This window comes from Panthera leo, chromosome F3, assembly GCF_018350215.1.
Source record: "Panthera leo isolate Ple1 chromosome F3, P.leo_Ple1_pat1.1, whole genome shotgun sequence".
Classification (NCBI taxonomy): domain Eukaryota; kingdom Metazoa; phylum Chordata; class Mammalia; order Carnivora; family Felidae; genus Panthera; species Panthera leo.
This window is the reverse complement of record NC_056696.1, coordinates 16,990,352-17,016,815: the sequence shown is the minus strand read 5'-3', so window position 1 is coordinate 17,016,815 and position 26,464 is coordinate 16,990,352. Positions and strand designations below refer to the sequence as shown.

The 26,464-nt window shown below is 37.3% G+C and overlaps 1 protein-coding gene across 9 annotated transcripts in view; it reads right to left on the bottom strand.

Moving 5' to 3' along the window:
- The window catches only part of RABGAP1L (RAB GTPase activating protein 1 like), a 755,410-nt gene that overhangs the window by 331,409 nt on the left and 397,537 nt on the right, over window positions 1–26,464 (bottom strand). The window contains exon 13 of one of the 9 annotated variants that reach the window (XM_042925089.1): window positions 3,960–4,070. The exons of the other annotated variants lie outside the window; for them this stretch is intronic. Within the exon in view, the coding sequence (XP_042781023.1) occupies window positions 3,975–4,070 (96 nt within the window). The 3' untranslated portion in view covers window positions 3,960–3,974. Of the gene's footprint in view, window positions 1–3,959; window positions 4,071–26,464 lie in introns of those variants that run through there. 9 annotated transcript variants of the gene reach the window in all.

Sequence of the window (26,464 nt, the reverse complement as noted above, 5' to 3'; positions counted from 1 at the left end):
CATTTAACTGTTTAAATACTTTGGTGAACATAACATTTTATACATTTTTGTGTGTGCACTTCAAATAATAAACCACTGTTTTTCTTTGGATATCATGAACGTTATGAATAGAGCTTTCAGTACGATGACATTTAAATATATACACTCCCCATTCTGAATTTCCTAGCATGTATCTCGCGTGTCCTAAATTATCCTTGTTTCTATCAATCCATGAATAAGAGCAAAAGTGAACAATCATTTGCATAATGTAATGTTTTATCAACTGGTAGACATTCTGACTGCAGCTTTGCATATGCCCATGCAATAAAGATGTACACAACTCAGGAGGATGGAAAGGACAGGGTGTGGTAGAAGTTAAATTTGCCAGAGTAGCTACCATTTCCACCACTGCTTCAGAATTTAGCTTGTGAGAACCAGAGAAGGCCTTACGTCGCAGTTCTGGACAGGACAAATGCCACTGTCTCTTCTGCATGCCTTCCTTCTGGACCACTGACGCCAAGCACGTAACTGGCAGGCAGAGTCCTTGAGATCATCTATCCTGTCTAAGCCGCAGTCAAGTTGGACCACACACAGAAACTGACTCAGACCAGTAACAGGGAGTAACAGAGAGAGGTTTAGAGGAAAGTCTTAGAAGTTGAGTTTTACCTGCCTCCTCACCACCCCACAGCCCTGACACTGCCAACACACTGAAACTAAATTTCTATTTCGTTTACCTACAAAGGATTTTCTTTAATTTCCAAACTGCTACATCAGAAGGCTAAATTATCTTTTTTATTTTCAAAACAGATATCATCTCCAGCGTGGTAAATAAAATCCATGGTCCAACAGAGGGTATAATCTGGCTTGTGGAAGATCAATTTAAAATCATCTCTAGGATGTATAAGTAGCTCAATTAACTTTGGACCATTTTAAGTGGATTCAATTTAAAGTCTCCATCAAGTGTTTCATATTAGCTGCTCTTCTAGTACTATGGGTATACCTGACATGTGTGCCATCCTTTCAATTCCTATTCCAAGAGAATCATCACTTAACTTGCTTATTGTGAGAAAAAAAAATGAATACGGCATTCAAGTGCCAACAAGTATTAGGAGGATAGGTTTGGATGACCATAGACTATAATTTTTTTATAAAACAATTTCTGGGCTGTCAACAACTGGAAAGGTATTTCGCTGCAGATGATTGTTTTCACATGTGACCTTAGCCCCAGATGAAGTGTAAAAGTAATGTCTGATAAAGGAACACCTTGACTGTGCCTTAATTTGCTACATTTTTACAACTACGACAAGCATCTGTTCTTATTAATCCCTATTGTCAAATCCAAAGTATAACTGCATTTTCACCTTTCATCGACCACAAAATTACTTCAACTTTATAAATACCATGCCAATTTGTTAGTGTTACTAAAAATGCCAATGTAGACCACACCTACTCACAGTTGGCAGATAAATGATTCAGAGCTTAAAAAATATTTGACCTTAGAACGTGCCTTCTATTCTTACTTCACAGGGATCCTCCTTCAGTTCTATGTTGGAGCTAGATCTATGGTAAAACATCACAAACTGGTCGGCTTACATGTCCCCGAAAGCAGATGGGGTTGCAGTGGTGGGTCTGACTTATTTGCCTTGATGTTTGCCAAAAATCCAAAGAGGCAGAGATAAAAGGAGAAAATATGAGAGTGCACTCTGGTTTTAAACATGCTATTGAAATTGTAGGCTAGAAACAGTAACACAAAAAGAATGGATCACTGCCAGTCTTCAGTCCTTGAATATGCGGGTAGGGGGAGTCTTAGCATAAGTGGAATACTATGGAAGCAAAGAAAGAAATATTAACTCAATCATATCATAAGCAACCCGTTTCCTGGGCATTGAACACACATGCTACCAAATGTCTCAGGATCAAAGCCTGACACAAAGGTAAAAAATATAAGCCATATTCTGGCTTCAACTAGAAAGAAATCTCTTCAGGGAGAAAAGCAACAATGAGAACTAAAGGAAGGGGAAGGAGAGGGGAGAGGAAGGTACATATCTCTAAGACCAGCCAATATTCATGATAGATACCTTGATCCTGAAGGAAGTGCCAGGACTGCAGTAGGAAATATCTGAATAAAACAAAGCATTCTTTTGGGACTGGGAAACTAAGTAGTATTGTAGCCTATGGGTACAACCTGGATTTGCCAGAGTTCTTATGAAATTTAGGTCAGAGCCGAGATGACTATGACAAATACCTGGGGTTACTTTTAGACTCCAAATACACCCACCAAATGCATCTATGACCATATTTGGATATGTCCTCATTTCAGGGTGGCTAACCACTCATTGTCCCAAAATAAAGGTTCAACTGAGGCACTTGACAGTCTTGCAAACTCATCCAATGAGCAGCGATAAACTCTGCAACTTCTGCTGGAATGAAGCACAATAACTGAACTCCATGGTGTTATTTTTCAAAGCAAGATGAATTTCTAACTTTGCATTATTTTTAAAAATTATGATTTTCATCAAACCCCTTGATAAAAAATAAAATTAAATTAAAAAATTTAAGAGCGCCACATTTACTCCCATTGTATAAAAATAACATTCTTTTATTTTTCCACAAAACTAAAGAACACCTCTAATAACTAGCATTTGATAAAAATGTCTATTTGCACCTAACCTTTAAGTTTTGTAATTTTATTAATTTTGACTATGTGCATACCTAGTTATTGTTTATAGGCTGAATAATTTTTAATAATTTTAGAAAATATTCTACCACTCTGTCAACTGCTTTAAATGCTTCTCTTGGAAACTCTTTGAGCTAAATTACATCTTCTTATATTGAATGACATAAAAGTTGAAGATACAAAAAAACTGAGCTATTTGTCGCATAGTGCAAATTCATTTATGTATTCAACAAGTACTAGTTCTGAGTACCTACTAAGAATTAGGCATTATTTTAGGTGCAGAAGATAACAACTGTTGCCAAGGCAATGTCCTTCCCCTATAGGACTTAAATTCTCGTAGCAGGGAAAAGAGACAAAAAACAAGTACTGGTTAGTTCAAATTACTATCTAAAAAAATAAAACAACGTAAATAGCGCGTGAGGAGAAGACTGATATTTTAGGCAGGGTGGTTTTGACTTTCTGAGGATAGGTTCAACTGTTTAGAGAAAGAGCGTTACAGGCAAAGGGGAAAGCATGTGCAAAAGTTGTGAGGTGAGAGCAGAATGTCAATAGTTCTCTAGACATTTTCTAGAATTTTGCTGACCTTTGTGTGCAGATGTCTTCAATGAATTGCCAAAAATCATTCCAATAGTTTTGTGGATTAACATGGAGACCTCAGAAATTTATAAGTATAATTCAGATCATTTTTACAAGATGTCTTAATTCATATGCTTGAATAATATGCTCCTGGTTGCACATGTCTGTATGAAAGTTTGCCATTCAAACATCCAACACTTGCCATGTACAAGACATTGTACTAGGTGACAGGGGATCAAAAAAAAAAAAAAGGATATAGTCCATAATATCCCTAAATTGCAAGAGATTAAGATCTTGTAAACATAAAATATAGGTGCAAATATCAGTGGAAGGAGACATATTGCTAACAGCCAAATTAAATGATATGGGCAAAGTTATCTATGAGAAGTCAGTAAAGAAAGTGACTAGGGAAGGGTTCAAGTGGTGAAAGGGGCCTTCCCCAGGAGATGACAGGATGGGTTCAAGTCATGATCTCACAGTTGTGGGATTGAGCCCCGTGTTGGCTCCACGCTAACAGCACAGAGCCTACTTGGGACTCTCTCCCCTCTCTCAGTCCCTCCCCATACACACTCCCTCCCTTCTCTCTCAAAATAAACAAATAAACATTAAAAAAAAATAAATTAAGCTAGAGGAAAGACAATGTTAAGAAAATGATTAGAAAAAATATACTTACAATACTGTACTGCATTTATCAAATAAAATCAGTGTATAAATGGACCCACACGGTTGAAATCCATTTTGTTCAAGAGTCGACTGTACAATAACACAAGGGTGGTGTGAGCAGAGGATCCAAAGCAGGAAGGCACTTGGCATGCCCAAGTAATAGGACTCTAATTGTCTATAGAAGGGAATTCACAAAGAGGAAAGTTGAGTGGAATCTAGAATATGGAAAGGTCATCTTGAATGACGATGTTTTAACTTGGTCCTGTGGACAACAAGGACCATTTCATCTGACTATTTCACTTCATGGCCTTTGTAGTCAGTTTTGTGAACTCTTGTTTCAGTGTGATCTCATCTGCTTTTATTACCTGAAAGAATTAGTGTGTAGTGAAAAATTAACCTCATACAAAAAGAGGGCTGGAGTTACTAGGAGGTGATCTCTAGGCCCTTGGAATATCATGCCAATATCTTTTGGTCACCCAACAGACTAACAATGTGATTTATTATGGGGATTTGGGCCATACAGTATTAGTTCTATCTACAAAGAGACTGAAAACTAAAAGTCAGTCATGTGGGCAGTACGTGAATAAGCTCCTATAAAAACTCTGCACAATAAGACTCAAGTGAGCTCCCCTAAATGAAGCTGGCAATACTCCATGTGTATCATTACACACTGGTGCCAGGAAAGCTATGTTGTCGATGACTCTGTGAGGAAAAGACAAAAAAAAGTTCCATGTTTGCTATTTCTCCTGGACTCTGCCCAATGTGCTTCTTCCTTTGGCGGGCTTTAATCTGTATCCTTTAGCTATAATACACTGGCACCATGATTTTAACAGCTTTCACTGAGTTCTTTGAGTGTTTCTAGTGAATTGTTGAACCTGAGGGTGATTCTGGTAACACCCTGAACTCACAACTAGTGTCAGAAGTGATGGCACTCTTGTGTGCACTACCCTCCTCTTTAAGTTTTTAACTGGTTATAGTATAACAGGTTGGCCATCAATAATTTTGAAGATCTCACTGTGGTATTCTCACCAGTAAATTTTGTTTAGTCAAATATATTTATCATTGCCTACCTTTTCCTCTATGACAAAGTATTATTCACAATAAAACAGTCCCTTAATACTGTGTTAATTCAGTTGACTTTTTAAAAACTCTCCTTTAATGTAGAACCCTAAAGTTTAAACATATTGGACCACTACCAATCATTTGACCACTTGTTCACTGAGCTTCCCAAAACTCTCTATGTGATTAGTGAAGTGAAGACCACAGACCACTACATGAAAAGCAGAACAGACAACTACTGAAGTGGCCTATAATTCACTTACATGAAGGGTCACCTACTTAAAGCCTAAAAGGGGAGTGAGGGTAAACGAACAATAACTGTATCTCTAAGTAAATGCCAACAATGTGTGTATTTTAAAAATCATTTAAGACCAATAAAGTTCCTCATGCTGGGATATGGATTTTGAAAAAGGCAATTAATTTTTACGTCAAGTCAGGTTATATAACTGCCATTTTTTTTTCCTTTTTATAACAGCTCATTTCCATTAACACAAGTTTTTACTCACTATGAGTCGAAGATGCACTGATCACCACACAGTAACAAAAGAAACGGGAAGAGCTAAGAACAGAAAGATTTGTTTCTGAAACACTATGGCAGTTCTAGTTCTCAATTATAAAGGTTATTTCAATAAATTAAATATTCTAATTCCATCTAGTAAGTGTATAATAAGGCATTTTTTTTGTTTTACAAATTCTGATTAATATTATAGCTTTCTTTTCCAATAATCTACTTTGTTCAATTTTCCCTATTCAAGAGGGTCAATTTCTGTTTCTCCAACAGGTATTATGGAAGTAGAAAAAAATTTTTTTGCAGGAAGGCACACTTGAAGCTTGATTAATCCTTTCTGGAATAAAGCCAAATCATGGGTAGAAACCTAGAGATTTTTATTCTACACTTTTTCCCCCCTTCACATTGATTCAGAAATGAGCATTACTATTCAAAGACTAAGGAGATCTAGGTAAATATATATTCCAGCTCCTCAACATAGTATATTCCTTTTTAGTCTCTTGGCTGATTTTTCGCTTGCGTACTCCTTATCTGCTAGTGCATCCTTAGCCATGTTCTCTGCTCACCGTCCATGTTCTTCCTGGGAATCCTATCTGTTCCTGAGACTTCAACTACCAGCTGTCTACTCTCTCCTTGCTCTTTACTACAGCAGATGCCAAACCTTACTGATTATCAGAATCATCTGAGAATCTATTTTGGAACCCATATCCCCAGATCTCACCTAGATCTGATTTACCAAAATCTCTACAGTACTTCAGGCAAGCCGTATTTTTAACAAATTCCTACACAGCTACAAGCAAAAGTCTACAAATTGTTATTTAGGAACTACTGGTCTAATAGATATTTGTTCCACATCTAAAACTTAACTCAAAAACTCAAATCAGAATTTCCCATATAATCAGGTGCCCTTTTATATTTTCAGGCTCAATGGAATGAAATTCCATGTCTGAGCTGACATCCAAAAAGGTATTCTGAAAGCTGTCTTTTTTCCTTTTCCTCCCTTAATCAATTGGTCCTTTGGTCTTCCATTCAGCAATATTAATTAACTGGTACCCAAGTCTGAATATGCCCATGTAATTACCACCTCTAGGTAGACCATGATCAGTTGTTATTTATCTTTGTTTCCCTGGTACCTGAGACTCTAGGTGCTTAGTAAATGGGTGCTAAATAAATCAGAACAAGGGAAGCAGGCATGGTAAGAGTATATTCTCTATGATGAAGAGACTCAAGTTTTATAACTTTTTGCTTTGAGTTCTGAATTCTCTTGTAACCTCATTTAATCAAATGCAGTAGCAAAGGGAAATAATCTGCTCCCAAATCAAAGATGATAACAAGGACTCATAGGCTTACAAGCCAAAACTTCACAGCAAAATGCATACCAGAATGTCCTTACTCCCTAGTAAGGACATCACTATCAAAGATGACACACGGAAATAGTTACAAATATTACTACAAAAACCCCCCAAACAAACCCACAAATGGATCTCCATCTTAAAAAAAGAACTTAGAAATTCTACCACTACTGCAATTGCAAAAATCGTCATAACAAAAAGCTTTTGAGTTTTCTGAGTTTTACCTCATTTTATATGAAGACCAATAAAAGACGAAGATACATTCAAGTGATTCATTATTTTAAAATCAGCCGTTTTACTTTAAAAGTGACAAGAGATCAATCATATAATTAATGTGTTCCAAACCCGACTAGAAGCAAAGTACATTAAATACGATGTTTTAGAAATCTCAAGTGTCCCTCACAGCTTACATGTTAACTCTTTCTCAGTAAAAGAGCTTGAAGTAGTAGACTGAGATCAAGGTTGGGCAAGAAACAGGAAATTCTTTCCGATTCATCGCATCTCAGGATTATAGTATTTAATAGGCTCTGATTCTTTACCAGGTTCTTAATACCATATTAAAGTAAATCAAAGGAAGATACAGTTCCCCTATTTTACGTTAGGGCCTTTTAGAAGTTATAAATTAAGAAAGAGTAATGCCTTCAATTCTACTTCATAAGATTAGAAGATAATCATGAAATGAGGATTTTTGTTTCTATCTTTTGAACTGCTATCTATTTAGGTTCTATAATACTCACATGAGAAAAATACAGGCATACCAACAGTTTATGGTTGTGGTCTTTCCCTGTTGACATATTAGCCCCTCCCCTTTAATTGATACACGTATTTACTTCTGACTTAAATACCACAAGGGCCACAGATTTTTCTGCAATTTTCTTGCTAATAGATCTAAGTTACTAGGAGAGGATTTTTAAGTCTAAATTTCTAAAAAGGAAAAAGAAAACGTAACTGGGTAAACATTAAGAAACCGCAAAAGTAACCCCACTCATTTCTCATTTATTAAGTTGCTATTCGCATACGGTACTTTCACTTGATTCAGTGGCTATGGGGGGCTGAAAGGTTCCTTTCCAGGCATTTGTCTGGAACTGCTTCTTTATTTAGGCCTCGTTCTACAAAGCTGTCTCATTTTTCCAAAGCTTTAAGTGGTTGATGCCAAGTTACATACACATGACGGTTCCTATGTTGCAGAGTAATTAGACGTAATCGACCGCCAGTCACAATATGAAAACAATTAATATTATTCTTTAGACAAACCAAGCATTGTTTAATCAGTTAGGATATGTGTCCTTTTCTGGCACCACCACCACCACCACCACAGTTCAGGATCTTATCACTTTATGCTTAGACTATTTCAATGGTCTCTAAATTAAATAGAAGCTTTTCTCTACTTCACCCTTTATGGTACTTTTAGGTTAACCTACCTAAAGCACTGCTTTGCTCCTGTGGAGCATTCAAATCCATCTATGGTATGGTCCTACCCACTATCTGGGGAAAAAGCAAAAATTCTAATTCCACTGCATTTGAATCATATCCCATCCCACAAAATTGTACTGTTCTTCCAAGCTTTAATGCTTTTGTGCAAGTTCCTCTGCTTTGTATGGCCCTATTTTAATATTTTCTCCTGTTGAAGTCCTGTCCATTTAAAGGCTCCTATCAGACTTCTTAGGTGGTGCTTTCCTAATGCTCCCAAGTAAAAATAATTCTATCTTCTCTTACAGTCTTATAATTCCAAGCTGTATAAACTTATATAAAACATATATTACCAATATTACATATTGCCTTGGAGGTAAGATATATTTTACCTCCTCTCAGCTCCTGGCCACTAGAGATGGGGCCACACAGCAACACATTTAGTACCCCATATATAGTAGAGGCTGAACAGCTACTCGTTGAATAAATGATTTTATGAAAGGACAAAATGGAAAACCAAGGCAGAAAGAGAATAAAAAACGAGCTCATGTTGCTACTTAAGTGGAAGGTGGGTCAGGTCCCATACTGAGCCACAAATGGAAACTAGGTTGGGGCAAATCTTCCTTTCTTAGGCACTCTGGGCTGGCTCCTTGGGGAGAGAGTTTATAAAAACCATAATAAGACAGAAAGTTATCTGATGGGGCTATTGCCACAGCCAATGCCACAGTTAACATTTTTACCCACAAAACATAGATGGTCTCATTGCTCAAAACCCTGCTCTTCCAGGGATTACTTAAAGGTAACTTGGAGGCAAGTCTGCACATTTTATTTTTTTTAACTTTTTTAAACATTTTTTTAACTTTTTTTAATTTTTAATTTTTAATTTTTTTCCAATATGTGAAATTTATTGTCAAATTGGTTTGCATACAACACCCAGTGCTCATCCCAAAAGGTGCCTTCCTCAATACCCATCACCCACCCTCCCCCCCTCCCACCCCCCATCAACCCTCAGTTTGTTCTCAGTTTTTAAGAGTCTCTTATGCTTCGGCTCTCTCCCTCTCTAACCTCAAGTCAGCACATTTTAGTTCACAATGCTAACTTCCTGATACATAGGAAAGAAAAATCAAAGGAGCCTTTACACAGATTTTAGGATAAACAGAAAGCACACATTTTGCTTCAATCTACCTTCAACCTAGCAAAGGCTAAAATAAAATGCCTTATGAAGTGCAGGGCTGCAATGATCTAAGTAGCCACTGAAGACAGCACTCTTCCAAGTTAGTATTTCTTGCTGGCTATGGTTGTGATATGTTCAAGATCACAGTGGTGAGTGTGCAGTCCTGTAACATGAGGAGGATAGCACAAACCAGAGAACCTGCCACAAATGTAGCAAATTGAGAGCCACAGGGAGAGGAAGGGATTAGTGACTGATTTTTGACTCTCTAAACAACAAAGATGCAGCATTCTGAGCCTATTAGTCGGGAGGACTACCCTTGCCACTAAGGGAGCATCTGCCACTCCTGAAAGGAAATTTCTTCTTCAGGAAGAAATGGAGACAGGATAGGGTGAGTGAGGCCGACTGAGTGCCCGGGCTCTAACTGTGAGAGCAGGTACTGTACCATCATGGTACCACTGTCCTTAGGGACAATCAAGGAAATGTCAGCAAAGTTGGGGGTGGTCGGGGGCGGGGGGAGAAGATCTGGGTGGGGTTGGGGGTGGAGGGTGGTGGTCAACAATATTTCAAGAGTAAAAGAATTCTTAACTTCTTTGTTTTTTGTTTGCATTTTACTGAAGGATTTAAGCAGGGCAAGTACTACAAGAATCAGTGCCCTATAATGTACTCAATTCAATGTGCTCAGCTATACCGTAAGCTTTAGTTGTCTTGTGATTTTATAATTCCACAAGAGTTAAAAACTACTGTGTTTTCCCTGGCTTTAGGGCTCCCAGACAAAATCTAGGATGCCCAAGTAAACTGCATGGGCTTTAATATTGCATGGGACATACCTATATTTAAAAAAATTAGTTTTTAATTCACATTAAAGTGAGAATCCTGTATTTTTATTTGCTAAATCTGGTAGCAGAGTACTAATATCACAGTACTGGGAAAATAAATTCCTGAGTACCCTTTATATATCATTTTCTTACTTAATTTGCTTTTAAATACTTGGTCTGAAAAATACCTTATTTGATATAAACTAGTCACATCTGACTTCTCAAGCAAGCTATATTAAATTTACTTAATAAAAATGAGCAAATATTAGTTAAATGCCACAGATACCACTATGAATAGATTCAGAAAGATCTATTCTAAACTATGAAAGACTGAGAGGAAAACGAGGACATCTAGATAACAATGGACAGACACCATTATTAGTGAGAATACCAAGCCTGTGAGGCTCAGTAAAACTGAATTGATGACCTGGAAAATAAGATCAAATTAAGATATAGAAGACTGGTCTGAGGTCCCTGAAGACATGAAGGCAGGGAAGAGATAAAGCTTCTTCCCCCAGAATAGAAGACAAAGATGCTGAGAATATTTACTTAGTCAACAACTCTACTCTGCTCAAATGCCAAATAAAGATCAATCAATTAACATTTGAAAGACTTTTCTGCTCAGACAAAAAAGTGGCTTCAAAATTAACATAATGGCATAAACCTATTCCCGAGATTTTGGTGCTGTGCTAATAAGCTTTATCAAGGGAGAATTTATTGTTCTGGTATTTACATTGCAAATATTAATAGGAAACAGTATCTGGGCACAATGTGGAAGACTTGGTGGGTATGGGGAGGGACAAGCAACCTTTATATGTAACACAAATTCAGGAATAATAGAGATTTAATGGGTTGAATGTTTTAAACAAATCTTTTTCATTTAATATTTTAAGTAAATAAACATTAGCATCCATTTAAATACTCTTATTTTTTCTGAAGGGTTTTAACATTTTTACTGAGATTTTGTTAAGCTAGCAGGCACTACAAGTGTCTGATTATAATGGTGCACTTGTGAACAAACTATAGTCTTTCTTTGAATACACTGTAAATCAATCGAAAAATGTGACTTTTCTTATTCTCGTATTCTTTATTTTATTTTTAAAGTTTTAAAGTTTATTTATTTATTTGGAGAGAGAGTGGGGGGGAGGGGCAGAGAAAGAGGGAGAGACAGAATCTCAAGCAGGCTCTGTACCGTCAGCACAGAGCTGGATGTGGGGTTGGAACTCATGAACCCTGAGATCACAACCTCAGCCAAAGTTGGATGCTTAACCAACTGAGCCACCCAGGGGCCCCTCACATTATATTATTTAAAATAGAGTCTTTTTTAAAACAGAAACTTTTTTACTACACAAACATAGACACACATACAAACACACATGGTAGTTCACTTCCTTTAAAACAATTTTCTTCAGATACTTTTGTCTTTTTGGCTGCAACCGAGGAACCACAGTGGAACCTTAGCTCCCAAAGTTCAGGGATTGACAACCTATCATCCCACTCCTTAGGGCTGGACTCACTAAGGTTTTGGTGGCCTCAGAGAGTAAACCAAACAGACTGTGACTAGGCAAAAGGAGCATATAAAAACAAGGAGCTCAATATCTTGGAAGAATTTGATAATCAAAAACAAAATCACCGATGGGCGCCTGGGTGGCTCAATTGGTTAAGCGTCCAACTTCGGCTCAGGTCATGATCTCATGGTTTGTGAGTTTGAGGCCCGTGTTGGGCTCTGTGCTGACAGCTCATAGCCTGGAGCCTACTTTGGATTCTGTGTGTCTCTCTCTCTCTCTCTCTCTCTCTCTCTCTCTCTCTGCCTTCCTCTGCTCATACTCTCAATCTCTCTCTCTCTCCCTCCCTCTCTTAAAAATATATAATAAACATTAAAAAATTTAAGAAAAAAAAATTCTTTAAAAAAAATTACTGAGGTTTTCAAAATGGGGAAAATCTGAACTTTGCTGTACCTCCCTAAACTTGCTTCACAGAATACTGACAGCAAATCCACTGCCTCTGGGCTTGGTGTTCTCATCCCATCAAATAGGTCTGTCTTCACCTCCAAGTGGACAAACTTGATTTTCTCTAGGTGCCCCATCTGTCCAGTAAATCACCAAACACTCCTTCAACCAGGTGTAAGGATCAGAAGACAAGACTGAAAAAATTTAGCTTTCTTTGAATGGGGGAGGGGTGTCCTGAGGTTAGCTAAGGACCATATTTCAAAGCTAGGTTGGGTGAGGTAGCTGAAGCACTGGTCTAGAATTAACTCCTTCTAAAAGAAATATAATGCAAGCCCATATGTAATTTAAAATTTTCATGTAGCCACATTAAGAAAGTAAAAAAAAAAAAAAAAAAAAAAAAGTGGGGGGGGGGGCACCTGGGTGGCTCAGTCCGTTAAGCATCTGACTCTGATTTCAGCTCAGGTCATGATCTCAGGGTTCATGAGTTTGAGTAGGGCTCTGCACTGAGTGGAGACTGATTGGGATTCTCTCTTTCTCTCTCTCTCTGCCCCTCCTCCACTTACACACATGCACATGCTCTCTCTCCCTCAAAAATAAAAATGTTTAAAAAAGAAAATAAAAAAATAGGAGAAATTTTTAACAATTTTAGCATTTTATTAAAACCAATGAATCTGAAATATTACGTCAACATGCAGTGTTAAAAAACTGACAACAATCCATACTCTAAGTCTTTGAAATCCCATATGTAATTTTTTCAATTCTGATTTGCCATATTTCAAGTGTTTGATAGTACCTGTGGCTAATATCTTCCATACTGGACAATGCAGGCCTAGATGCGAACTCAAAAACCTAACTCCACACTTTGGATCCCTTTGTCACAAACTTTTCTTCCGTACGGGGACAGGAAAAATGTCTCTTGGGAGGGAAAGTAAAAGAAGGGAAGGATGGAATGAAGTTCTCAAAATGTGCTTGCAAGTGTGTAAGTTGCTAGTCCTTGTGACTAAACGTTACAGAGAATAACTGCTGCTTTTGCTTCTCCCATCAGTCCTCTGGGACGCCAAGGTTTCTTATGAAGTGGCTAAGCCTATTACCCATAATGGCGTTTGCAAGCCATGTTTCCATATGGGATATAACTAATAAGAGCTTATCTTACTACTCAGGAGTAATAGAGAAACACCAGTAAAAACCAGAAAAGGGGCATGGTCCCAAACATCTTCTATAAACTTTGGCTTCAAAGAACTCCACAGCAGACTGTGCACATCACAGAGATAACTTTTGCTCCTGGAACTGCCAACAATTACGGAAGCAATCTTAATTCATCCTGTATCAAGAGAGCACTGACCTGATTATGTTGTCAATCACAGTGCCCGACACATAGTAAGCACTCAACTCATGGTGGATATTATTAAGCCTGGTATTGTTTCGCTTTTTCTCTACAGAACGAGGGCAATAATTCTAGCACCCAGAAGTAGGACAACTCCCGCAGCCTTCTGATGTTACCAGATATCCAGATCATACATAACACTTCTAAGACAAAGTCATGGTGAACAGATTGGAGGGTAGCAAATGTATGGCCAGCCTTGGAGCTTCTCCATAAGCCATGGAAACTTTAAATCTCTATTACTGAATCATGATCATGATCTAATAGTCAGTGTAGTGGGTCATAAGCAGGATTAAAAGGGGAAAAAAGTAATGGTAAATACTATAGTGCATCTCACTGAATCATTTCTGAAAATTATTGCTTCTGACATACATACGTGTATGGGGAGGGTCAAAAAAAAGTTTGAACACTACTACATTAGAATACACTAGAATTTTAAGAAACTCTAAAACTTCTCACTTCCTAGGAGATGCAGATGAGCAGGAAAGAAGAGAGCATCTGACTCGTTTGGGAAAGAATTTTTAGGGCAACAGTGAGATAGAGTTGTCAAAGATAGGCTCTAAAATATGTATATGGGATGAGGATATAATGATCCTAACTTTTATCAATATGGCTGTGTGAAGTCCAACTACCCTCAAAGGACTATAGGAAAAAGTGTAACTGACTCACCAGATGATACAAAATCTTCATACAGTAAGTTGTGGGCATTTTTTTTAAATGGCTCTTTCTTTTTAAAAGCACTTGAAAAATATAAGAATTAAGGCTCTGGTGAAAGGAATTTTCCTGACTTTATAAATAGAATCTGATATAAATCCTTTCTGTGTGTGGAATTAGGGATTTACATAATTTGAATCCTAATGTGTATAACACAGATGCTATAGTTTGCATTGCTATTTTTGGTTATGAAAAGAAAAACTAGGAGGAAGTCCAAGATGGCGGTGTAGGAAGATCCTGAACTCACCTCCTCCCACAGACACACCAAATCCATAGCTACATATGGATCATTTCCCTCTGAAAAGGATCTGAAAACTAGATGATCTGATCTCCACAACAAAGGATAAAAGGGCCACCTCAAGATGGGTAGGAGATGCAGGACACAATCTCACTAAACCCCCACCGCCCCTCCCCCCTTGGCCCTCCCAATGTTCCCCCACGCCCTGTATGGTGATGCACAAGAGAGAAGATCTCACTGCACAGTCACTTCTCCCAGAAGAGTAAGGGGTTGGTGCCCCACATCAGCACTCCTGCCCCTGGGATCTGTACCACAAAGATGAGCCTTAGAACGTGTGATTTGCAAAGCCAACAGGACCAATGTCTTATGAAAGAAAAGGCTCCAAAGTGTTATAAAAAAAAGCCCTGAGATTCCTCTCTTGGAGGGCTCATATGCTGTCTTACTCGTCCCAAGACCCAGAAAAAAAAAAAAAAAAGTTTGAAAAATGCCTAGACTATATGTAAGGGAGATTCATTTCTTGATCTGGGGTCACGTCACTGGAAGGAGGGGTTGGACAGTTGAGATGTTCCTCAGTGACAAAGATGCTGGCAGCTACCATTATTGCATTCTACACACACTCTGCTGGAATAGGTGGGTGAGCCTGGACACAACGCCCCGTCCCCCCAACAAAGGCTGAGGTGAGTGGTCTCCACGCTTCCTGAGGCCAGAGAGCATGGGCAGTGGCAGTGCTCCCCAGCTCCCCAGCTGGGGTAGGAGAGTGTGATCGGTCACAGACTTCCCTCCCCAGTGAAAGTCTGCTAAAATGGGCAGTTCTACACTTCCCTGACCCCGGGCGAGCACTGGCCAGTGCCAGTGAGCACGGCGTTCTCCCAGTCAAAAGCCAGCACGTGCACACAGACAAGACACCCATACTGCACTGCTGAAGTCTGGAGGTGTGAGCAGTCAAGACATTTTCCTGCTGTCTTTCTGAAGCAGTCAATCATGTCCTGCCCTCTACAGGATCCAACTGCCTTGCTAAAGCTAGCAGGTACACAAGGGACATCTCTTGATCGCCAGGCCCTGGTGGCCAAGAGGACTGGCATTCCAGAGCTCCTTGGGACTGTAACAATCAGAGACAATTATTGGCAGGCCGCCACCCTCAGGGCACTGCACTAACAGCAGACAGAAACACAGCCCTAGGCTTCCTGTAGAAAAAAAAAAAAGGACTATTTACTTAGCCTGGGGCTGCAGCCTGAGGGACAGGCTTCAGGTTTCCATATCCATATGGAGAGGCTAAGGAGGTGCTACCAAGAAATGTAAGCAGTGAGGCACCATCCTGTGCACCCACTGACCTCCTTACAGCTGGATGAGTTTTCTCAAAAGCGAGCTTACATAATCATCCAGAACCCCTAGTTTGGCAGTTGTTGCCCAGGAAACACTCCAAATCTCTTGGTCTGGAGACTAGCAGAATTATGATTGTGGCCCAAAGGACTGTATAAACTTGCACTTTTTTTTAAGATTTTATTTTTAAGTAATCTTGACACCTGATGTGGGGCTCAAACTCAGCCTCAAGATCAAGAGTTGCATACTCCACCAACTGAGCCGGCCAGGTGCCCCTACACTTGCATACTGTTAAAGCTGCAGCCTGAGGGACTGGCCTGAAACTATGTGCTAAATGAGATGCCCCCATCTTGGATCACTGATAGGTCTTGGCACATCCTGAACAAGGGGGGGGGGGCATATCTAAAATAAACCAGCTGGTTTAGACAATCACAAAAATTTAAGAGACTGCGATAAAAGCTAGAGCACAGCTAAATGAAAAGGATCATCACCTACACTAGACCACTCCTTCAAGACAGAGAGGTATCTGTTTTTCCTAATACATAGAAACCACAGAAATGCAAGCAAAATGAGGAAACAGAGAAATATGTTTCAAATGAAAGGATAAGATAAAACTGCCAAAAAAGAGAGAAGTAATCTACCGGATAAAGAATTCAAAGTAATGGTCACAAAGTTACTCACCAAACTCAGGGAAAGAACAGACAAACACAGTGAGAACTTCAAGAAAGAGAAAACATAAGGAAGTACCAAACAACAGTCACAGAGCTGAAAAACATAGTAATTATGCTGAAAAATATACTAGAGGGGTTCAATAGTAGACTAGATGAAGCAGAAGAACCAATCTGCAAGCCAAAAAGATAAAGCAACAGAACTCACCGAGACAGAGCAACAAACAGGAAGAATGTTAAAGAGTAAAGAGAGCTCGAGGGACCACTGGAACAACATCAAATAACATTTACATTAAAGGGGTTGCAGAAAGTGAAGAGACAGAAAGAGACAGAAAACTTACTTGAGAAAACAACAGCTGAAAATTCCCTAAGCCATGGAAGAAAACAGACATCTAAGTCCAGGAATCCCAGAGAGTTCCAAAAAGATGAACCCAAAGTGACCCATACCAAGACACATCATAATTAAAATGCCAAAAGTTAACCAGAGAAATCATAAAAGTAGCAAGGGAAAAACAAACTGGTATATGCAAGAGAACCCCCATAAGACTATTAGCAGATTTCTCAGCAGAACCTTTGCAGGTCAGAAGGGAGAAGCATTGACATATTTAAAGTGCTGAAAGGAAAAGAACTTCTAACTAAGAATATTCTACCCAGCAAGATTATCATTCAGATGTAAAGGACAGATAAAGATTATTCCAGACAAGCAAAAGCAAAAGGAGTTACTCACTACTAAACCAGCCTTACAAGAAATATCATGGAAACTTTAAGCTGAAAAGCAATTGCACTAGCAATATCACTAGCAATTGCACTAGCAATAGCAAGAAAATATATGGAAGTCAAAATCTCACTGAAAAAAGTAAACATAGAGTAAAGGTATGGATTAACCACTTATAAAGCTACTAAGAAGGTGAAAAGACAAAAGCAGTAAAATTAAAATTACAATAATTAGTTGAGGGATACATAAAAGATGCAAAGTGACATCAAAAACAATGAATGTGGAGGGAGAGTAAAAGTGTAAAATTTTGGGATGTGTTCAAATTTAAGTTGCTATCAACTTAAAATGGACGGTTACATACATAGGATGATATACGTAAACCTCACAGTAACCACAAATCAATAACTTATAGTAAATACATAATAATGAGAAAGGAATCTAAACATAACACTAAAGAAAGTCATCAACCCATGGGGAAGAGAAAGAGGAAAAGAAAGGAACAGAGAGGAACTACAAAAACAGCCAGAAAACAATTTAGAAGATGGCAATAAGTACATATCTAACAATAATTACCTTAAATGAAAAAGGACTAAATTCTCCAATCAAAAGACACAGAATAGATAAATGGATAAAACACAGGACATATATGTTGCCTACAAGAGACTCATTTCAGAAGTAAGGGCATATAGAGACTGAAAGTCAAAGGATATAAAAAGATATTCCACGCAAATGGAAACGAAAGAAAGCTTGGGTAGCTATACTTATATCAGACAAAAGAAACTTTAAAACAAAGAATGTAATAAAAGACAAAGAGGGACACTGTATAATGATAAAGGAGTCAACCCAGCAGAAAGATGTAACCTTTGTAAATATATATGTAACCAACACAGAAGCACCAAAATAGATAAAACAAATATTAACAGACCTAAATGGAGAAACTGGCAGCAAGACGATAACAGTAGGGGATTTTAATACCGTACTTTTATCAATGGATAGATCATCCAGACAGAAATTAATAAGGAAACACTAGCCTTAAATACCACAATGCACCAGATAAACTTAATAGATATATACAGAACATTCCATCCAAAAGCAGCAGAATACACACTTTCTCAAGTGCACATGAAACATTGTCCAGGATAGATCACATGTTAGAATACAAAATAAGTCTCAAGAAATTCAAAATTTTAGGAGCACCTAGGATGGCTCAGTTGGTTAAGCATCTGACTCTTGATTTTGGTTCAGGTCACGATCTCACAATTATGAGATCGAGCCCCATGTCAGAGTCTGCACTGAATGTGAAGCCTGCTTGGGATTCTCTCCCTCCCTCTCTCTTTCTCTCCTTCCCCCCAGTCACACCATGCATATACTCCCTGTCTTACCCAAAATAAATATTTTAATAAAAAAGAAATTAATATTAAAAAAAAAAGAAAATCAAGATTTTTAAATCATATCAAATATCTTTTCTATCCACAAGAATATGAAATTAGAAATCAACTACAAGAGGAAAACTGGAAAAACTATAAATATGTGGACATTAAGTAACATGTCTTTTAATAACTACCTGGTCATAAAATAAATCAGAGTGACTTGAAAAAAAAATAGAGACAAATAAAAACAAAAACACAACATACCAAAATCTGTGAATCTTTTCTAAAAAGAAAGTTCATAGCAATACAAACCTACCACAAAAATGAAGAGAAATCTCAAGCAATTTAACTTTTCACCTAAAGGAACTAGAAAATGTATAAAATCAGCCAAAAGATGGTAGAAAAAAAGGAGTAATAAAGATTAGAGCAGAAATAAATGAAATAGAGGTTAAAAAGACAATAGAAAAGATCAATGAAAGTAGGAGCTGATTCTTTAACAAGATAAACAAAGTTGACAAACTAGACTCACCAAGAAAAAAAAGGGGGGGCAAGTCAAATAAATAAAATCAGAAATAAAAGTTACAACTGATACCACGGAAATACAAAGGATCGAAGAGACCACTAAGAAATAATTATATACCAAAAAAGTACAATCTAAAAGAAATGGATATACTATTAGAAACTTCTAATCCTCCAAGACTGAATCATGAAGAAACAGAAAATCTGAATAGACCAATTACTAGTAGGGAGATTGACTCAGTAATCAAAAACGTTCCAACAAACAAAAGTCTAAGACAAGATGGCTTCACTGCTAAATTCCACCAAACATGCAAAGACGATATAATACTTATCCTTCTCAAATTATTCCAAAAAACTAAAGAGGAGGGAAAGCTCCCACACTCATTTTATGAGGCCATTAATACCCTGATAACCAAAACCAGATAAAAAAAATTACAGGCCAATAATCCTGGTGGACATAGATGCAAAATCCCTCAACAGCATAATAGCAAACCAAATTCTACAATACACCAATGGGATGATACACCATGATCAAGTAAAATTTATTCCATGGATGCAAGGATGGTTCAAATCTGAAAACTGATCTAAATGATAAACCACATTAACAAAATGAAAGACAGAAATCATACAATCATCTCAACAAATACAGAAAAAGCATTTGAAAAAATTCAATATCCATTTATGACAAAAATTATCAACAAAGTGTGCATAGAGGGAACATACCTCAACATAATAAAGGCCATATATGACATACCCACAGCTAATGTCACAGTCAATGTTAAAAACCTAAAAGTTTTACCTCTAAGATCAGGAACAAGAAAAGGATGCCCATTTTCCTTTATTTTTTTTTGTTTCAAGTTTTTATTTAAATTCTAGTTAGTTAACATATAGTGTAATATTGGTTTCAGAAGTAGAATTTAGTGATTCATCATTACATATAACACCCAGTGCTCATCCCAACAAGTGCCTTCCTCAACAGCCATCACCCATTTAGCCCATCCCCTGCCCCATCCCCTCCATCAACCCTTAGTTTGTTCTCTACAGTTAAGAGTCTGATGGTTTGCCTCTCTCTATTTTCACTATTCCCATTTTTATTCAACATAGTATTGGGAATCCTAGCTACAGCAATTAGGCAAGAAAAGGAAATAAAAGGCATCCAAACAGGAAATAAACTAGCACTATTTGCAGATAACATGATACTATATATAGAAAGCCCTAAAGATTCTATAGAAAGACCTGTTAGAACTCCTAAATGAATTTAGTGAAGTTACAGGATACAAAATTAATATATGAAAATCTGTGCATTTCTATACACTAATAACAAATCATCAGAAAGAGAAAGCAAGAAGACAATCTCATTTACAACTACAGCAAAGAATAAAATACTTATGAATAAATTTAACCAAGGAAGTGAAAGACTTGTATACTGAAACCTGTAAGATACTGACGGAAGAAACTGAAGATAATTTAAATAAATGGGAAGATATACCATGCTCAAAGATTAGAAGAAACTAATATTGTTAAAATGTCCACACTACTCAAAGTAATCTACAGATTCAGTGCAATCCCTATCAAAATTCCAGTGGTCTTTTTCACAGAACTACAACAAATAATTCTAAAATGTGTATGGAAAAGAAAAGACCCCAAATAGCCAAAATAATCTTGAGAAAGAACAAAGCTGGAGGCATTATACTGCTTGATTTCAAACTATACTACAAAGCTATAGTAATCAAAACAGTATGATATTGGCATAAAAACAGGCACAGAGATCAACAGAACTGAATAGACAGCCCAGGAATAAACCCACACATATACATACGGACAATTTAAAAAAAGGAGGCAAGAATATACAATGGGGAAAGGACAGTATCTTCAATAAATGGTGTTAGGAAAAGTGGACAGCTAGTTGTAAAAAAAATGAAACTACACCACCGTCTCATATCATATACAAAAATTAAAATGGAGTAACAATTTGAATGTAAGAAATTATAAAACTACTAGAAGAAAACATAAGCAGTAAGCTCCTTGACATAGGTCTTAGCAATGTTTGTTTGAATCTGACTTCCAAGTTAAGGGAAACAAAAGCAAAAAATAAACAAATGGGACTGTATCAAACTAAACAGTTTCTGCGCAGTGAACGAAATCATCAACAAAACAAAAATCCAACCTTCTAAATGAAAGAAAATATTTGCAAATAGATCTGATAAGGGGTTAATACCCAAAATATAAAGAACTCATAAACCTCAATAAAAACAACAAAATAAGGCACTCCAATTAGGAAATGAGCAGAAGATCTAAATAGATATTTTTCCGAAGATGACATACACATGGCGAACAGGTACATGAAAAGATGCACCACAGCATTAAGGAAATGTAAATCAAAACCACAATGAGATATTACCTTACACAGTCATAATGGCTAATATTAAAAAAAAAAAAAAACAAGAAATAAGAAGTAGTGGCCAGGATATAGAAAAACAAGGAACCTTCATGCACTCTTGGTGAGAATGGAAATTGGTGCAGCCACTATGGAAACCAAGGGAGGTTCCTCAAAAAATTAAAAATAGAGCTACCATATAATATAGCAATTCTACACTACTGGGTATCTATCCAAAGAAAATGAAAACACAAATGTGAAAACATACATGCACACCCCTATGTTTTTTTTTGCGACATTATAGACAAAAGCCAAGATATGGAAGTGCCTATCAATAGATGAATGGATAGAGAAGATGTGACATGTACACATAATGGAATACTACTTGGCCATAATAAAGAATGAAATCTTACCATTTGCGATACTATGGATGAATCTTCAGATTATGCTAAGTTAAATGAGACAGAGAAAGACAAATACTACAAGATTTTACTTACATGTGTAATCTAAAAAGCAAAACAAACAAGCCAAACAAAACACAGACTTATAGATACAGAGGACAGATTAATGGCTGCCAGAGGGAAGGGGGTGTTGGGAGGAGCAAAATGGGTGAAAGCGTTTAAGAAGTACAAACGTCCAGTTGTAAGTAAGTCATAAAGATATAATGTACAGCATGGGGAATACAGTAAATAATATTGTATTAACTTTGTAAAGTGACAGATGGTAACTAGACTTATCGTGGTACAAGTATATATCAGTATATACCATGGTACGTGTATCCAAGTATCGAATCACTATGTTGAAACTAATTAATAATTAACTATATGTTAATTATACCTCAATAAATACAAGAAAAGGGAAAAAAACTAAATTAAACTATATAAGATTTTTTAAAAAATAAAGCACCATGGATTGGAAATGCTTGGTACGAAGAAAGAAGTTCTAGCATCAGCAGAAAAAAATGAGGGAAAACAAGTATCTCTGTTATAAAACTAACTCAAACCTATTTTTTAAGAAACATTCCTTTAAAACTCTTATGGATTCTACCCTGAACACTTCTCTGTAACTGCTTATTTGGGTTACACTAACCTCTGAACTGACAAACACAAAAGATACTTTTGCTCATATTGTGTGAAGTGGACAGTATTTGAGAAAGCTAACCATTTCTCCTCCTTCTCCTCCTCCTCCTCCTCCTTTTTTTTTTTCTGGTGATGAGAACTTTTAAGATCTACTCTCTTAGCCACTTTCAAATACACAATACAGTATCATTAACTACAGTCACCATGCTGTACATGACATCCTGAGGACTTATTTTTATTTTGTAACCCATTCCTGTTTTCTTTAACCTTTTCCCCCAAGGGCTCCATAATACCTCTTGCCTGATTTTCCTCTCACCTCTTTGCAGCTTCTCAGTCTCCTTTGCCAGCAATTCTTCTTCTGTAAAACTCCTACATGTTCTTGGCCCTCTTTCCTTCTTAACCAACACTGTCTTTGTGTGGTTTTGTACATACAAGGCTTCAACTTTAAGGCTTTCACTAATAATTCTCCATAATGTCTGTAGCCTCCAGACCTACATTTTAAATTGCCTACTGAGTATCTCTACCCAGTTGTCCTACAGCCACCTCAAATTTCATGTGCTAAAAAAAAAAGATCTTTTTCCTGAAGTATTCTTTTTTATTTTTTTTTAACGTTTATTTATTTTTGAGACAGAGAGAGACAGAGCATGAACGGGGGAGGGTCAGAGAGAGAGAGACACACACACACAGAATGTGAAACAGGCTCCAGGCTCTGAGCTGTCAGCACAGAGCCTGACGTGGGACTCGAACTCATGGACCGCGAGATCATGACCTGAGCCGAAGTCGGCCGCTTAACCGACTGAGCCACCCAGGCGCCCCTGAAGTATTCTTTTCCTCTCATGTTCCTGTCTCTATCTAGACCCCACAGCCAGAAATCTGGGAATTCCCACGTGTACAACCTCCTAACTATTGTTGTTAAAATCAATTACAAAGCCCAGGTTTTTTTTATTACTGACCCTCAAACCCATCATCATTTCCCCATTTCTATTGCCCCTACCTTATTTCAGTATCTGAGCTTCCTCTCCCTAGAATATTATAAACTTTTATTTCACTTTATTGTTATTTTTAAAAAGATTTTAAGTAACCCTTACACCAAACATGGGGCTCAAACTCACAATCCCAAGATCAAAAGTAATACACTCTACTAAGGTGGCCAGGTTCCCCAAAAACTTTTATTTAAAAAAAATATTTTTATTGAGAGATAATTGACTTACCAAAAATATGAGCATTTGAAATATGTAATTCAACGTTTTTAAGGATATTTGTACAGTTGTGCAATCATCACCACAGTCTAAGTTTAGAACATTTTCGTAACTCAAAATAAACCTCATATCCAATAGTCCTCTCCTCCCTCCACCAGCCCAAGCAACTTTACGTCTCCATAAATTTGCCTATTCTAGACATTTCACATGAACTTACACAATATGTGGTCTTTTGTGACAGGTTTCTTTCACTTGGCCTACTATTTTCAAGGTCTGTCCGTGTTGAAGCAATGCCAGCCCCTCAATTCGTTTTACTCCTGAATAATATTCTACTGTCTGGATACACCCCATTTTATTTACCCATTCATCACTTTATAGGCATCTAGGTTGTTTCTACTTTTTGACTACTGTGAATAATGCTGCTACGAACATCTGTGTACAAGTTTGTGTGTGAACATATTCCCAGTTCTTTCGGGTATATACTTAGGAGTGGAACTGCTAAGTCATATGGTGATTCTCTAACCTTTCGAGGAACTGCTGTACGGTTTTCCAGAGCAGCTGCAGCATATGTACATCCCCCAGCAGTGGATGAGGGCTGAAACTTCTCCACACAGTTATGGATACTTAACTTTTTGAGTATAGCTCTCCTAGTGGGTATGAAATGGTATTTCGCTGTGGTTTTGATTTGTATTTCTCTGATAGCTAATGATGTTGGGTATCTTTTCATGTGCCAGTTGGCCACTGGTATATCTTCTTTGGGGGAAATATCTATTCAAATCCTTTGCTCTTTTTACAGTTGATTTTTTTGTCTTTTTATGATTGAGCTGTAAGAGTTCTTTATATATTCTGGACCTTTATCAGATCCATGATTTGCAAATATTTTCTCCCATTCTGGGTTGTAGTTTCACTTTCCAGATGGAATCTTTTGATGCATAAAAGTTTTAAATTTTGATAAAGTTAAATTTATGGATTTTTTTTCTTTTGTTCTGTGTGCTTTTAGTTTTATGTCTAAGAAACCATTGTCAAATCCAGGATCATTAAGATTTACCCCTATGTTGTCTTCCAAGAGTTTTACAGTTTAAGCACTTACATTTATCTCATTGACCCATTTTGAGTTAATTTTTGCATATGGTGAGATAGGGTCCGATAATAGCCTTTTAATTCTTCCACCATCCTTCGGTCTTGCTGCCAAAATGATTTTTCTTAAATGCAAACAAGCAACAATTCTCATCCCGTCATCATGTTATTAATTTCTAAATGGCTTTGTCATATCTACTGCAGTGATTCTTAACTTTGTGAGATTAGAGAATCTGATGAAAACTGCAGACCCTTTCCCCAGCAAGTATGTATGTGAATGTCCACATGCAAACGTATGCTAACACACACACACATACACGTTTGTGTGTAATTGCAAAAGATTCAAGAATGCACTAAAACCCATCCAAAGATGACCAGCCCAAAAAAATAAAAGTCCAAACTTCTTTGTATTTCTTTGCCAGGATCTGTCCTGCCCCATCATCACCCTGTCATCTGCTCTCCAAACTGGCTTCCCACAGGTTAGTACTAAAAGTTCTCTGACTCTATCCACTGTGTCACACGACATTAGAATCACATTTCTTTGCACATACATGCTATGCCTTCTAGCCAAAACATATTCCTCCAGCTCACAAGACTGTTTTAAACATTAAGTGTGACACCTATGCAAATGTACTTGGCACACAGAAGGCATAATGCTTGCTAAATTTGAAAGAGGACTTGGCAAATGTTCGAAAATGAGGACTTGATATTTTATTTCTAGAAATTATACTCAAATAAATGGCTATGTTATATCTGTACTTTTTCATTCAGTAGTAAATTTTGGAAAGCCTCATACGTGTATGTATGAAAATTATATAGCACAAGTAAGACAATTTCCAAGTAATAATAAATCTAAGAGAACATAAACGGATTGATCACAGAACCATCTTAGTTTTATAAGTTCCCCTTATAAGTTTTTAAGAAGATCACATCAGTTGAAGTACCCATTAAAAGAAAGCATTAACAGAACACCAGAAGAATGTATCTCAGAAAATATAATGTGTCTCTGGAAAAAAGGCATTCAGTTAGAAGGGTTACTAAATCTTCACCCATATATGTTCATTTAACCACATCAATTATCTTTTCTAGACATCACTTTATTTTTTTAATGTTTATTTATTTATTTTGAGAGAGTGCACATGTGCACACATAAGCAGGAGAGGGGTAGAGAGAGAGAGAGAGAGAGGGAGAGAGAGAGGGAGAGAGAGAATCCCAAGCAGGCTCCATGCTGAGCATGGAGCTCTAGAGAAGGAAGGAAGGAAGGAAGGAAGGAAGGAAGGAAGGAAGGAAGGGAGGGAAGGAGGGAGGGAAGGAGGGAGGGAGAATCCAACACAGGGCTCTATCTCATGACCATGAAATCATGACCTGAACTGCAATCAAAAGTTGGACGCTTAACCAACTGAGCCACCCAGGAGCCCCTAGACATCACTTTACTGTGCACCAATTTATTTATGTTCTGTTAAAATTAAAATTGCCACTTCTGGGTATATGTCTGAAGAAAAAAAATCATTATCTGAAGAGATATCTGCACCCCTGTGTTCACTGCAGTATTATTTAGAATAGCTGAGACACAGAAACAACCTACGTGGCCATCAGTAGATAAATGGATTAGAAAACTGTGGCATATATATATATATATACATAT